Source organism: Cenococcum geophilum, assembly GCF_001692895.1.
Source record: "Cenococcum geophilum 1.58 unplaced genomic scaffold K441scaffold_51, whole genome shotgun sequence".
Lineage (NCBI taxonomy): Eukaryota > Fungi > Ascomycota > Dothideomycetes > Gloniales > Gloniaceae > Cenococcum > Cenococcum geophilum.
The window spans coordinates 1,119,388-1,131,850 of record NW_027137609.1 but is presented as its reverse complement, the minus strand read 5'-3'; the positions used below and the strand labels follow the sequence as shown (position 1 = coordinate 1,131,850).

General features: G+C 36.6%; 1 protein-coding gene across 1 annotated transcript; it reads left to right on the top strand.

Annotated features, from left to right (window-relative positions):
* Window positions 1-9,964: 9,964 nt before the first annotated feature.
* On the top strand, window positions 9,965-11,951 carry K441DRAFT_699476 (uncharacterized protein). The gene is made up of 3 exons (XM_067653162.1): window positions 9,965-10,095; window positions 10,142-10,999; window positions 11,061-11,951. The coding sequence occupies exons 1-3, from the start codon at window positions 10,050-10,052 to the stop codon at window positions 11,696-11,698; spliced, it is 1,542 nt and encodes a 513-aa protein (XP_067499526.1). The 5' UTR covers window positions 9,965-10,049; the 3' UTR covers window positions 11,699-11,951.
* Window positions 11,952-12,463: the final 512 nt, after the last annotated feature.

Here is a 12,463-nt window from a genome sequence, read left to right as displayed (position 1 = left end):
AGAAGATTGCCAATGCGACGCCTAAAATTAAGGCTTATATTAAGCAAATTAAAAAGGATGATTAAGCTAATAAGAAGCCAAAGGATAGCAACAAGCAGAGTTCTTAAGAGCCTAGTAAAGGAGCCTTTGCTATTTATTAAGCAGAAGTATATAACACAACCTCTAACTACAAGCTTTATAATAGCTTTATCCTTAACTTAAGAACCACTATATACGTCGTTAATAATTAAGCCAGATTTATTAGCGATATTAAGCCTATGTTAGATTGGCTCTATATAGGATTAAATATAGAAGAGATCGTAGGCTATAGAACAGCTATAGTTATAATTAACCGCCTAATAGGCAAGATATAGATGCAGCTCTTATAAGCAGCCTATATACTAAGCTTTTATACTAACCTAGTATACCTCTAAAAGCTTAATAATAAGGGAGTCTATTAGAATAATAAAGAGAATACTATCTTCTCTAGTAACAACGAGACGTACTTCCGCTATAGCTACCACTATAATTAGAAAACGGTTAAATATAATAAGCTAAAGGACTTATGAGAGGCTTTATTTATAACTTAATTAAAGCCAGTAAAGCATTTATTAAAGCCTCTACTAAATTAGGCGGAAGGCCACATATAGTACTAGCGATTGGGCTATATAGGAAAAGAAGCAATAAAGCAACTACCTTAGTTAGTAATGGGGGCGATTCTAAAAGGCCCCTTAACTGTAGAATGTAAGTTATATAGAGTAAGTAAAGCTTATAAGGTAGTATTAAAAAGGAAACCAACCTAGTTAGCGGTTCCTTTCTATAGGATACACCTAGATTTAATATCCGGAATTATTACATATAATAGCCATAAGTACGCGGTATACTTTCTTAATAATGCGATACGGATAAATAAGGTAGAAATAATGGCTAAGAAGTCGTCCCTAACCAAAATAGTTATTAAATATTGTAATATTATTAAAAGATAATACGGCTTTAAGGTAGCCATAATCCATATAAATAAAGAGATATCTCTTATAGGCAAATTTAAGGAATAGGCAGCTAAATAAGGAATTACTCTTAAAAGATTAGCACCTAATACCTAGTCTTAAAACAGTCTAGCTAAACGTTTTAGGGGGGTAATAATATAAAAGGGTTGATGTGTAAGGGTTGCAGCCTATTTACTAGAAGAACTGTGGCCTAAAGTCTTTAAGGCAGCTACCTATTTACTTAATTAGATACCTAGCAAAGGACTTAAATAGAAGACACTGTTTAAAAATATCTAGTTAGTAATAGGTATATCACCACTAAAACTAAATATAGGTTACCTATAAGTCTATAGCTATAGGGCCTATCCTCTTAAGTATAATATTTTATACCTAAATAAGCTCGCGCTAAGGGCCTATATAGGATATCTGGTAGGGTACAATTTAATAAATATCTTTTAAATCTATATTCCTAGTTAGAAGAAGGTCATTAGAATAAAAGATATACGATTTAATAAGCAATTACTTTATAATAACTTATAGCCAGATCTAGCGAATATACTTTAAGTAAGGACTAACCAAATGTTAGAAATAATTAATATCTATTAGATATAAAACCTCTAAGATAAATTAGAATTGTTATTTAATAAAAGCGATAAAAGTAATAAGACTGTTGGTATGCTTTAACAACGTGTAAAATACATATATCACGATGATATGTACTATACGGTGTTATAGATAGATGTTATCTTTTTAATATAAAGAAGGGTAAGGAACTTAAGGTTCCTTACCACGCTAGTGCCNCGGNAACACGTGACGGTAACTTGCCTTACGTAACGGCAACTTGCCATACATGGCGGCAATTTGCCTCCTATTGCAATGCAATATATTCTAGCTATACTAGGAGTACTTTAGAAAATGCGGAGGACTAGTATCCTATAACTATATAGTTCGAAAATCCATATATATACTTTTCTTTCTTTTCTTCCTTCCTTCCTTCCTTCCTTACCCTATGCCTTTATATCAGTGCTATTATCAGTAGCACGTTCTACCCATTCTACTGTCTTTAACTCAATTCGGTTTATGTTAATAAGTTGCTTAAGAGCTAATAACGGTTTGCTTTTAGTTATAGCGTCCATAGGGTTACTGTCTCCATTAATCCACTTAACTTTAGCTATTTTGCGTCTTTTATATAACTAATATAGGCATATAACATTAATCATAAGTCTCTTCTTCTGTGTAGTTCCTAGTTTAACAAGGTATTTATAGATTGACTTTAAATCGGTGTAAAGAATAAGCGGTAGGCTAATGTTAAGTTGCAATTTAACTGTGGCCTTAATTATAGCGCTAATATTAAAACTATAGGCTATAGCATATAATTCGGAGGCTAGTACGCTTTTAGTAATTCTCTTACACTTAACTAAGGACCAGTAGACAATATTCGCCTTATTTAATAAGTCTGCTAGTACTAGGATATATCCAATCTATAATAAGAGATCCTTATTATTTGCAAATAAGGAATTAGTGAATATAAGTAGTTATAATGTCTCTATATTAAGTTTAACAAAGTTTAAACCTCTTATTAGGTTCTTAATTTGCCACTAAATCCTCTTATTAAGCAGCTTTATGTCTTTCTTATTAGGGTTAATTACCTAGGCAGCGTAGAATAAATTAAAAGAAGCTTTAGGCTAGTATACGGACGCAATATAAGCTCCTCTTACTTATTAGGCGATATATTAGTCCTTAAGTGTAAGTGCTGTGTAAATAATGCCTCTGGAACTAGTTATTATAATAGCTTCCTTAATATTAATAAGGGTTAAGTTCTGGCATTAGCGCTCCTGTATAAGCGTGATTATATAATCCTATTATCGGATAATGCCTCCGTTAAACTTAATTGGGTATTCCGGCGTAAGTTGTTCGCGTTCCTTAATTAGAAACTTAGCTTTCTTAATCTTCTCCTATTCTAAAGCTACAAAGACTAAGTTAGCTAGTAGGAGGGTGTTATTAGTCTATAAACTAACTATTCCGAAATTTATAGGGTTGTTAAGGTGGAGTAAGTAGGGGTTATAAGTAGATTGGCTTATGTTTAGTTCTTTAATATAGTGGTTATAGTAAGTCTTAAACTAATAATTGCCTGCCTTAGAAATGCCGTATAAAGGTCTAACAACCTTTAAAATTATGCCTTATGAGACTCTAAGTGCCGTACTAAGTTTAAGAGGTGCCCTAATATAAAAGTCTCAATTTAGTCTTATAGCTGATTGTATATAGGCCTGTAAAATATCTCGTAAGTAGAGATGTGTGCTATTGTTCTAAGTTATGGTCATAATATAGAGAATAAGGCGTTGGCTAACTTATTAGATTATAGGTGATTAGGTTAATACAAGGTCTTTTTCTGGGTCATTATATGCCTATATAACTAGTCTTAACTTCTTAAAGGCTTTATTAGAACCGGGGTTCTTAATCTCGTTAACAAATCTAGAGTTAAATACTCTGTTGCTTTGTGGTATATCTTTAGGGTTAACTAGTTTAAAAACTCCTTTCTTAAGTAATCCTTTAATCTCTTTCTGGCGTAATGCTATAAACTAATTAGATTTTGTGGGCTGATTATTGTCCTTATCCTGTAGATATATTAAGATATTCGCGGTATTAGCTTTAATGGGGTACTTACGTAGTTTACCTCTTCCACGCTTAACGGGTTAAGGTTTAAGCTTAGTTTGAGGTAGGGGTCCAGGCTCGATTTGAGGTAGAGGTGGTTCGCTCTCGTTATCTTCTGGCTGCGTATCCTCTATAATCTTAGGGTCTACCAAATATGGTTTTACAACCATACTGCGGAAGTTAGTGGGTCTATAGGGAAGTTATATGGTATAAGTCTTATTTTTAGTGCTAAGTAGGTTATATGGACCAGACCAGTAACCGGGTTGGCCTATAGGTCCTTCTCTCCATACCAATACGGGTAAGTTAAGTAGTAGGTTATAGATTATAGTTGTCTTGGGTCCGTTGCGCATGTTAATAGCATCTACTACTTAGCGAGCTCTAAGCTTCTTAACTTCTTCTATAGCCTTTTTAAGAGTTGCTGCTCGTTATATAACTATAGCGTTAAGTACATTGGATTCCACTATACGTAGGTAAGCTCCAAATACTAGTAAGGTGGGTATAAGACCGTTAAGGCCTGCGGAATTATTAATTGCTTTAAAAGCTATTTATAGGGCCATATCCTTACTAATATCTAGCAGTTTTATAGTAATAATATAGTATATACAATAGAGGGGGCCATAGTAGCGTTCTACTATTCCGACTAAATTGTGGGCTTTAATAGGTACACTTCTTATAACTATTCCAAATATTATAGCGTATTGTTTAAATTCCTTACTTATAAAATTCTTGCCTATATTATATATAATAATATTAGAAGGTCCTAGGTATATGTTAATCTAGCATATTTATAATATATCCTATATATACTTAGCGCTAATGTTTTATAGCTATTTACTAGCTTAAAATCGTATTCCTTTATTAACGATATATAAAAGGGGTGCGCCCTTAATATACATAATATTAACTACAATTAAATAGTTGAAATCGATATTATTATATAAGGTAAATCTAAATCTACCAGGCAACTTTCCATGTTTTTAATAATGGTGGCAGTAGTGTGTAAGATAATCTAAGGTCTTGCTGTTAATATTATGCCCTAAGCGTTTAAGTATTTGTACAAGACGCTTAGCTAAAGGGTGGCTAAAACGGCGATATAGTCGCTTTAATTCTACGTCGGTAAGGTAGCAGGGGTTTTATTTAAATAACTTAGTTAAATAAGTACATAGGGATATGTTCTAAAGTAGGAAAGGGTGGCTAAAGTAATATACGACGGGTACTTCGCTCTAAGGGGTAATTAGCATATTTTTTAGGTTGTTATAGTATACTTATAGGTGATCTATATCTGCCAAGTAAAGCAAAAATGGGGTGTTAACCTTAATAATATAAAACTCGATTATGCTAATTAGGGTGGTTACTTTAGCTGATCCGATTAATGAGGTTAATTTAATGCCGAACTGTACGTTAACTATGCCTTATATAGTGGTATTAAGCTATATATTAATATCGAGTCTCTAAAATGCTAAGAATTGGCCATATCCTGCTGTAGATCGTTTGAATGCTCCTATATTAATTATTATACCTATAAACTTATCTGCAGTATAGCGGGACGTAGATATGGTTGTATTGTAGGTAAAGGGGTCCTAGTCGGTTATAAGAGGTACTATATTGTCTATAGTTGTGACCAAATAGCTAAAGGCTTTGTTAGCTAGGGTAGCAGCCATAGAAATCGCTTTATGCTGTTCCACTTGGCTAAAGGAGGTATAGTAGTAGTCGATATTTAGTTATAAGTTCTTATTAATTACCTTATGACTTACATTAATAGTTAGTACTTAAAAAGCTTCCTTAAGCTCTTCTTCTAAGTCAGTATCATTATCCTTATAATTTATAATATATTAGTTAAGTCATTTCTTAAATCGGTCGTCGAATTTGCCAAACCTATCTCTATTAGCAGTTCTGAACTTAGCTTTAGACTCTTCTTACTCCTCCTTAGTATATCTTTATAAGCGATATCCTTCCCTATTACATACAAAGCAACGTAGTTTCTTTTGGTTGCGGTTGTACGGAGGGTTATTGCGGTTACTGCGGTCGTAGTTATTATCTCTTTTATAGAACCGTTGGTCTGTAAAGAAGGCTTATATCTTCTCTATATACTCTTTCTCGTATGCTATAATAGACGATTAAAGTTTGTTAATAAGGGCTCTAAGGTTATCTGGTGGGTCAGAGACTATATATCTATATACTGGTATTCCCTAGTAAGAAGTGACGATTTTATTATAAAGAAAGTCTATAGTTTGTAAGGTAGGTCTAAGGCTATACTATAGTTAACGAAGTCTATGGATTAACAATTAGAGATATTCGCTTATCGACTTATCTATATTTCCTACCACTACTATTATAAGTATAATGGTATTTCACTTATCTAGGTTCTTGCATTAAAATCCTAGTCCTTTAAAGAAATTCTAAAGGTGCTCGCAAGCTTTAGTAAATGGTAGACGAGATAGTTAGTTTATATAGAAGTGGTCCAAAGCTAGTCCTTTTAGCATAGTAGGGAATGTCTTAAGGTAGGCTTCTTGGGGTACATCCGCTTAATTGCAGATATTATAGAATATTGTTAATTTATAGTCAAGGCTTTTATTCGTGCCACCGTATTTCTGCTCCTCTATGTATATCTTAGCTGCATTCGCAATTTCCTTACTATAGCCGGTTATAGTAATAGGGCGGTTCTCCTCATCTATAGACTATATGTAGAGTTGCTGTATTATTGTTGCGGGTTAAGGCGTAGCAAATAGTATAGAGGTGGACGTAGTTATAGATTAAGGTATGATAGATGGTGTAAAGGTAGAGGTAGTTAGTATACCAGTTAGTTGGGTTATAGTAGTTTTAGCTTATCGTTGCTCCTCTAAGGTACCCTCTATTATATATACCTTAATTGATCTTAATAGCGTCGGTCTATACTTATTATTAGCTAATTTAATTATCTCTTTACTCCATTTAGTTTGGTCTTTTTCTTATACTATATCGTATAAAGACTAAGGGAGTGTTTTATTTCGTTTGTGGTTAATATTAACCTATACTCCTCTAATGTTTAGGCAGTTATATAGTTGCTAAAGCTAGTATAAGGGTATTTACGTAAAGATATCAACCGTAAAGTCCTTAAAATCTCCCTAAAACGATTCCTAGAGTGTTAAGTTAAGCTAGTTATATATCTCTGTATATAGGTACATCTTGCATTATAGGTAGTTAGTTAAGTCGTCCTTAGAGGCTTCTATTAGGTTAATTCCATCTTCCTATTTAGCTGCTTCTTCCTCCCAGTCTTTCTTTATTCCCAACATCTTATGTCTTATATATTATTTAGGTAGATAAGGGTGTTTATAGGGTAAAGGTAGGGGAGCAGTTAAGGAGGCGGTTAAGGAGGTTCGAAGGGGCGGTTGAGTAGGATAAAGTGTTTTGCGTAATAGTCCTCTGGAATAGATAGAACAAGATATCTAGAAGTCGTCGTAAATACCAGATAAGTACTTCTAGGTAGTTTTTCTTCTTCTCTTTAACTGAAATAGGCTAATACGAAAGGTAGATAAGTACAACTATCTTCTAATCTGCTGCAAGGTGGATAGTATAACTATCTTCTAAGCTATCTACGTGTTTCCTAATCTATGCGCGCTCACTAATTAGTATTAGTATGCTTTAACAATATGCAAAATATATATATTACGATAATATATACTATGCGGTGTTGTAGATGGATATTGTCTTTTTAATATAAAGAAGGGTAAGGAACTTAAGGTTCCTTACCACGCTAGTGCCGCGGTAACACGTGACGGCAACTTGCCTTACGTAACGGCAACTTGCCATGCGTGGCGGCAATTTGCCTCCTATTGCAATGCAATATATTCTAGCTATAAAGACTTTAGATAAGATTTAAGTTAATATTAAAGGAAGATAATAGGTAGAATCTGGTGGAAATCAGGAAGAGCCTAATATTAAAAGTAGTAAGTAACTAGATTTAAGCTCTAAAGATAGCTTAACTTTAGGGCTTCTTACCCTAAATAAGATACTAAAATCTAACTTACCGGAGCCTCTACCGTCCTTAAATACCTTAGTAAAGAAGAAGCCGCACTATATTATAGTTTTAACTAATAAAGCTAAGCTAAAGAAGAATATTGTTGGTAATATAGGAGAGCAAAATGTTATTAAAGGGAAGAGACTTAAAGAACGTCTAAAGGCCTATGTAGGTTTCCTAACTAATATTATTAAGGATAAGAGCCTTCCGGCTTAAAGAGCAGCCTTTAATATAGGGCTTACCTTTTACTAAAAGCTATATTATAATTAGCTCCTACCGCCGCCTAGGAACTAGAAGGAGCTTTAAAGATATTAATATAAGGAAGAATTCGTGGCTACTGCTTAAAAGGAGTTTACTAACCTTTAAAATAAAGGAACGTTTAAGGTTATTAAGGAGACGATTAATATTAAACCTATACCTATTATCTAGACGTTTACCTATAAAACTAATACTAATAGCTATCTAATAAAATTTAAAGCCCGCCTTTATATATAAGGTAATCTATAAAAGTCAGTATATAAGGATACCTATACCGTAACACTAGCAGCAAGATTATTTAGAGCACTAATAGCTATTGTCGCAATATTTAACCTAGACTACTAGTAGGGTAACGCTATTAACGCATTTATAAATAGCCCAATTGATAAGGTTGTTTATATTAAGAGCCCAGATAGATTTATAATTAAGGGTAAGTGCCTACTACTTTATAAAGCGCTCTACGAATTGCGACGATTACCTCTACTATGGTATAGTGACTTAACAACAACACTTAAAAAGGAAGGCTTAAAGCTAGTAGCGAAGGAGCCTTACCTATATCACAACGATTGGCTAATAGTCTTCTTCTATATTAATAATATTACAGCCGCCTACTAAAAGAGAGACCTCCTTAAGCTTAAGACCTTTAAAGAGCACCTTATAAAAAGGTATAAGATAAAGGACCTAGGTGAACTTACCTAATTCCTAGGAATTTAAATAATCCGTAATAGAGAGAATAGGAAGCTTTAGCTTAGCTAGGACGCTTATATTAATAAGATCGCGACAAGCTTTAATATAAAGGACTATTATAAAGTTTATACACTAATGGGTAATAAGGAACTTAAGCTTAATCCAGAATAAGCCTTAAAGTAGGACATTTATACCTATTAAAGGAAGGTCAGATCTGCGCTCTATATAGCCTACATTACCTATCTAGACGCGATAAGATTAATAAGCAAGCTGTTAGAATTCTCTTAAAACCCGTTACTAATTCACAACGCAGCTGCTATAAGGGCAATTGCCTACCTTTATTAAACCAGGACTCTTGCAATTGAGTACTTAAAGGAGAATATAATAAATTAAATCTTCGTAAGGGCTAGTAATGTATCGTTTGGTAATAACCTAGTAAGTAGAAAGAGCATAGAAGGTTATCTATTTACCTTATTTAGAGGGCCAATTAACTGGCAATCTACGAAGTAGAAGTTAGTAATAAAATTAAGCATAGAAGTAGAGCTCTTAGCCTTATCATATACAGCTACCAAGTTAATTTAGTGGCAGTAATTCTTTAAAGAAATTGGATTTAACCCTAATAAAAAGCAAATGATATATTGCGACAACCTATAGACTATTTAACTACTAACTAAAAGCAACGCGGAGCTTAATACTAAGCTTTAACACGTTAATATCTATTACCACTAGCTCCGCCAGGAAGTTTATAAAGGAAGTATTAATATTAAATAGGTACCTACTGCGGATATAACAGCAGACGGCCTAATAAAGGCTCTGCCTCGTCAAAAGCATAAGATATTTGTTTAGTAATTAAACCTCGTTAATATTAAGGATCTAATTTAATTTAATTTAAATAATATTTAGGCAAAGTAAATATATAGAGGATTTCCTTTAACTCAACACCAAATTGCTATTATAACTTTTTAGTATTTCTACAGCAGCCTAGAAGGCTCTGTGCAGCTGGGGGGGTGTGTCAACCTGAATCGAAGTTCCTTACTACTATTGTAATACTGTCTGACGACCTAGATCGTCTATATGAACTATGTCTCAGTTGTCTCGTATCTTGAGCTCGTATGTCTTATCGAACGTCTCATTACCTGTTTCTCTTAACTATGACCTACTACATGACGACGTCGTCGTCATTGTATTTGGACCTACCTGATGTATATAAGAGAGCTTCTAGAGCCCTCTTTAATAAAACAGAGTTCTCATTCTGAATTACCAGTTCAACACCTCCCGAGGGTTTAAAGCTAGGATACGGAGTTTAACAGGAGCCCTTTAGATGATTTTGGGATAGCGTTTGCTTGGCGTGGGGGCTAGACTGTTGCTTGTGAGGCTGAAATGTCAGCTGATCAGCATAGAACAAGACCTTAAGCAGCCTGACGGATGATTCTAAGTGTATTAACATGACTACGAGCTTGATCTGAGCGTTTTGAAGGGGATTCACAGTGATGTCGAGTCCTATCATCATGGATTTCGCCAAATCTAAGCCCCCTGGTATGTGACCGGGCGAAATCGCGAGGGAAAGCTAACATAACGGCAGACGAGAACGTCCGAAGACGGACCTCAGCTGCTATCCTTGAGATATCACCCATATTTGACCCAGAAAAGTTCGACCGGGAGCTCAATTCTCAAAGGGCGGCGAACGGCAGTCGACCTTCGAACGAGGACCCGTTTCAAGACCCTCAGGACCCTAAGCTCCCGATCGATCCAGATGAGGACGCAGACGATGTCCCAGAACAGGGGCGGGAGGACGAGCAAAATCACAGACTTTCTTCGAACATCAATAAGCACAATGGTGGAGTAGACGGCGTACGCAGGAATTCTGGAAGATACCTCGGTCAGCTCAGCGATATCACGACAACTACAGCCACGGACTTTCGAAGTGCATCGCAGGCAGTAGACATAACCCCACCGGAGAACTTGTCTCCAGAACAGTTGCATCAGTTAGTGTATCGCCTTCAAAGCAAGATCCAAGACCAGCAGTTGCAGCTTAACCAGACAAGGAAAGCGTTACTGCAGGAACGTACAAGCAAATATCAGGGTCTGAGCGATGAAGATCTGGTGAAGCGGATGAAAATCTTGCGAGAGGGGGTCTTCCAATGGAGTGGCGCATATTTCACCTATGATGGTGGCAGGTATTCAAGGTCCAAAGCTCAGCATCGCTTCCGTCACCTCGTTTCTGACTACGAGGCATACCTCGGGTCTCGTGAGCTTCGTCCATGGCTTATTCAAGCACATCTGTGGGATCTATTGCAAGAAAACATTTTTGAAGATCGTACGAAGTACTATGGCTTTGTATGGGCTGGTGGTGTGGCGAGGCGCCGATTCTACACTTATACATCTTCTGAAGAACGCGTCAGCCGTAATATGCTACCGTTGGATACTATTCTGAAGCCAGGTAGTTGCTCAGAATTCACTAATACTTTCTTGCTTGTGCGTTGACTAATCTTGATTGACAGATACAGAGACGACAAACCGACAAGCTTGGAAGGAATATCTTGAGTGGAGAACCCTAACGTTCAATCTTCTGTGTCCTGGTGGCGGGAAGAACATCCGACCCAAGCTCAGTCAAGACGAAATTCAGTCGCAAATCGATTTAGTCACCAACCGAATTTGGAAGTCTCTCGGAGCGTACGTGAAAGCCGATAGGGAATCGCCTAAGAAAAGCCAAGCAAAATTAGAGCTGCGAGAGACCGTGAAGAACGCCATGCTGTTAGATCTTGATTTCAAGAAACAAATGGCCGAGTTCGAAGTGCGGTGCTTTAAATCTTCGCATCACTCCGGATCCGTCCGCAATCAATACGGGTTTCATTTCGAAGCCGACAAAATGGTAGACGTTGGCCGGGCGTCTAGCGGGAAAGTCGATATGGTCGTCTCTCCGGCACTCTTCAAATGCCAAGACTGGTCAGAGGGTACTCTCAAGGGAAATGGAGCATATATATTGAAGGCAGGAGTATACCGACGCCGGCATTCTAAGGCTGGGGCCACTCAACGTCTGGTGCCTAAGCCGCCCCGTCAGGTCACTGTAGCAAGGCCAAAGCACCCATCAAAGGAAACCAGCTCGACTCGCTCGAAGTTAAATAGCCTTATGAGTTGACCATATCATATTGCAGTCTGACCTCATTCTTCTAGGTAGCAAAGCTAGACTAGTTATCTGTCCGAGCGATACTCCTACACCTCGCCTTGGCGAGGTGGCCCAATAGGTTACTAATATAAGATAATCTATTACTGCTACTACCACCGAATAAGGCTGTTACGGTAGCGAATATTATATATCTAGAAGTACTGCTATATTAGGTAGATCTATATAATAATATAGTGTAGAGTTCTATTAGCTCTAATTATTAAGGGGTTGTTCGGTTGCAATATGGAGGCCTCATTCAGTTCATAATCTGTTGATTCGGAGTGATTTTGTCTGCACAGCCTCGAAAATTTAATGTTCCTCTCACCGCCCGCAAACGCCAGAATAGCACGCTAAAATATTGGCAACTTTACCGTACATAGCTTCTGAGCTCTTGACGTCATTTCAATATGGAGCTCGAAGCTCCTCATCTAAAGGCTTCAGATTTGCACACGTCCGTGCAACCTGTAGAGCCACAGACGCGTGTCAAATCGGGAAGGAACGCGTCCTTTCTGCCGGACCTTCAGTTCACATTCAATCTGACGGTTTTGCAACCGAACAGACCCTAATTAGAATTTTCTATTCCGGGGTGGAAAAATCGCTATTGGTTCAGTTAAAGGCGGTGAGCGGAACTAATTTATGGCAACGCAACGTCAGGTGACCGCATCAGGTGACCGCGTGTCGTGGCAACACCTCGCCTCAGAGTTCCAATTCAGTACTCAATTTTCAGCTGGCGAGGAA

Excerpts from the sequence above, each read along its gene's own strand:
- K441DRAFT_699476 (XM_067653162.1), top strand. The coding sequence starts at position 10,050 with ATGTCGAGTCCTATCATCATGGATTTCGCCAAATCTAAGCCCCCTG. Across the intron at positions 10,096-10,141 it reads CGCCAAATCTAAGCCCCCTG|ACGAGAACGTCCGAAGACGG; the intron begins GTATGTGACCGG and ends ACATAACGGCAG. Across the intron at positions 11,000-11,060 it reads GGATACTATTCTGAAGCCAG|ATACAGAGACGACAAACCGA; the intron begins GTAGTTGCTCAG and ends CTTGATTGACAG.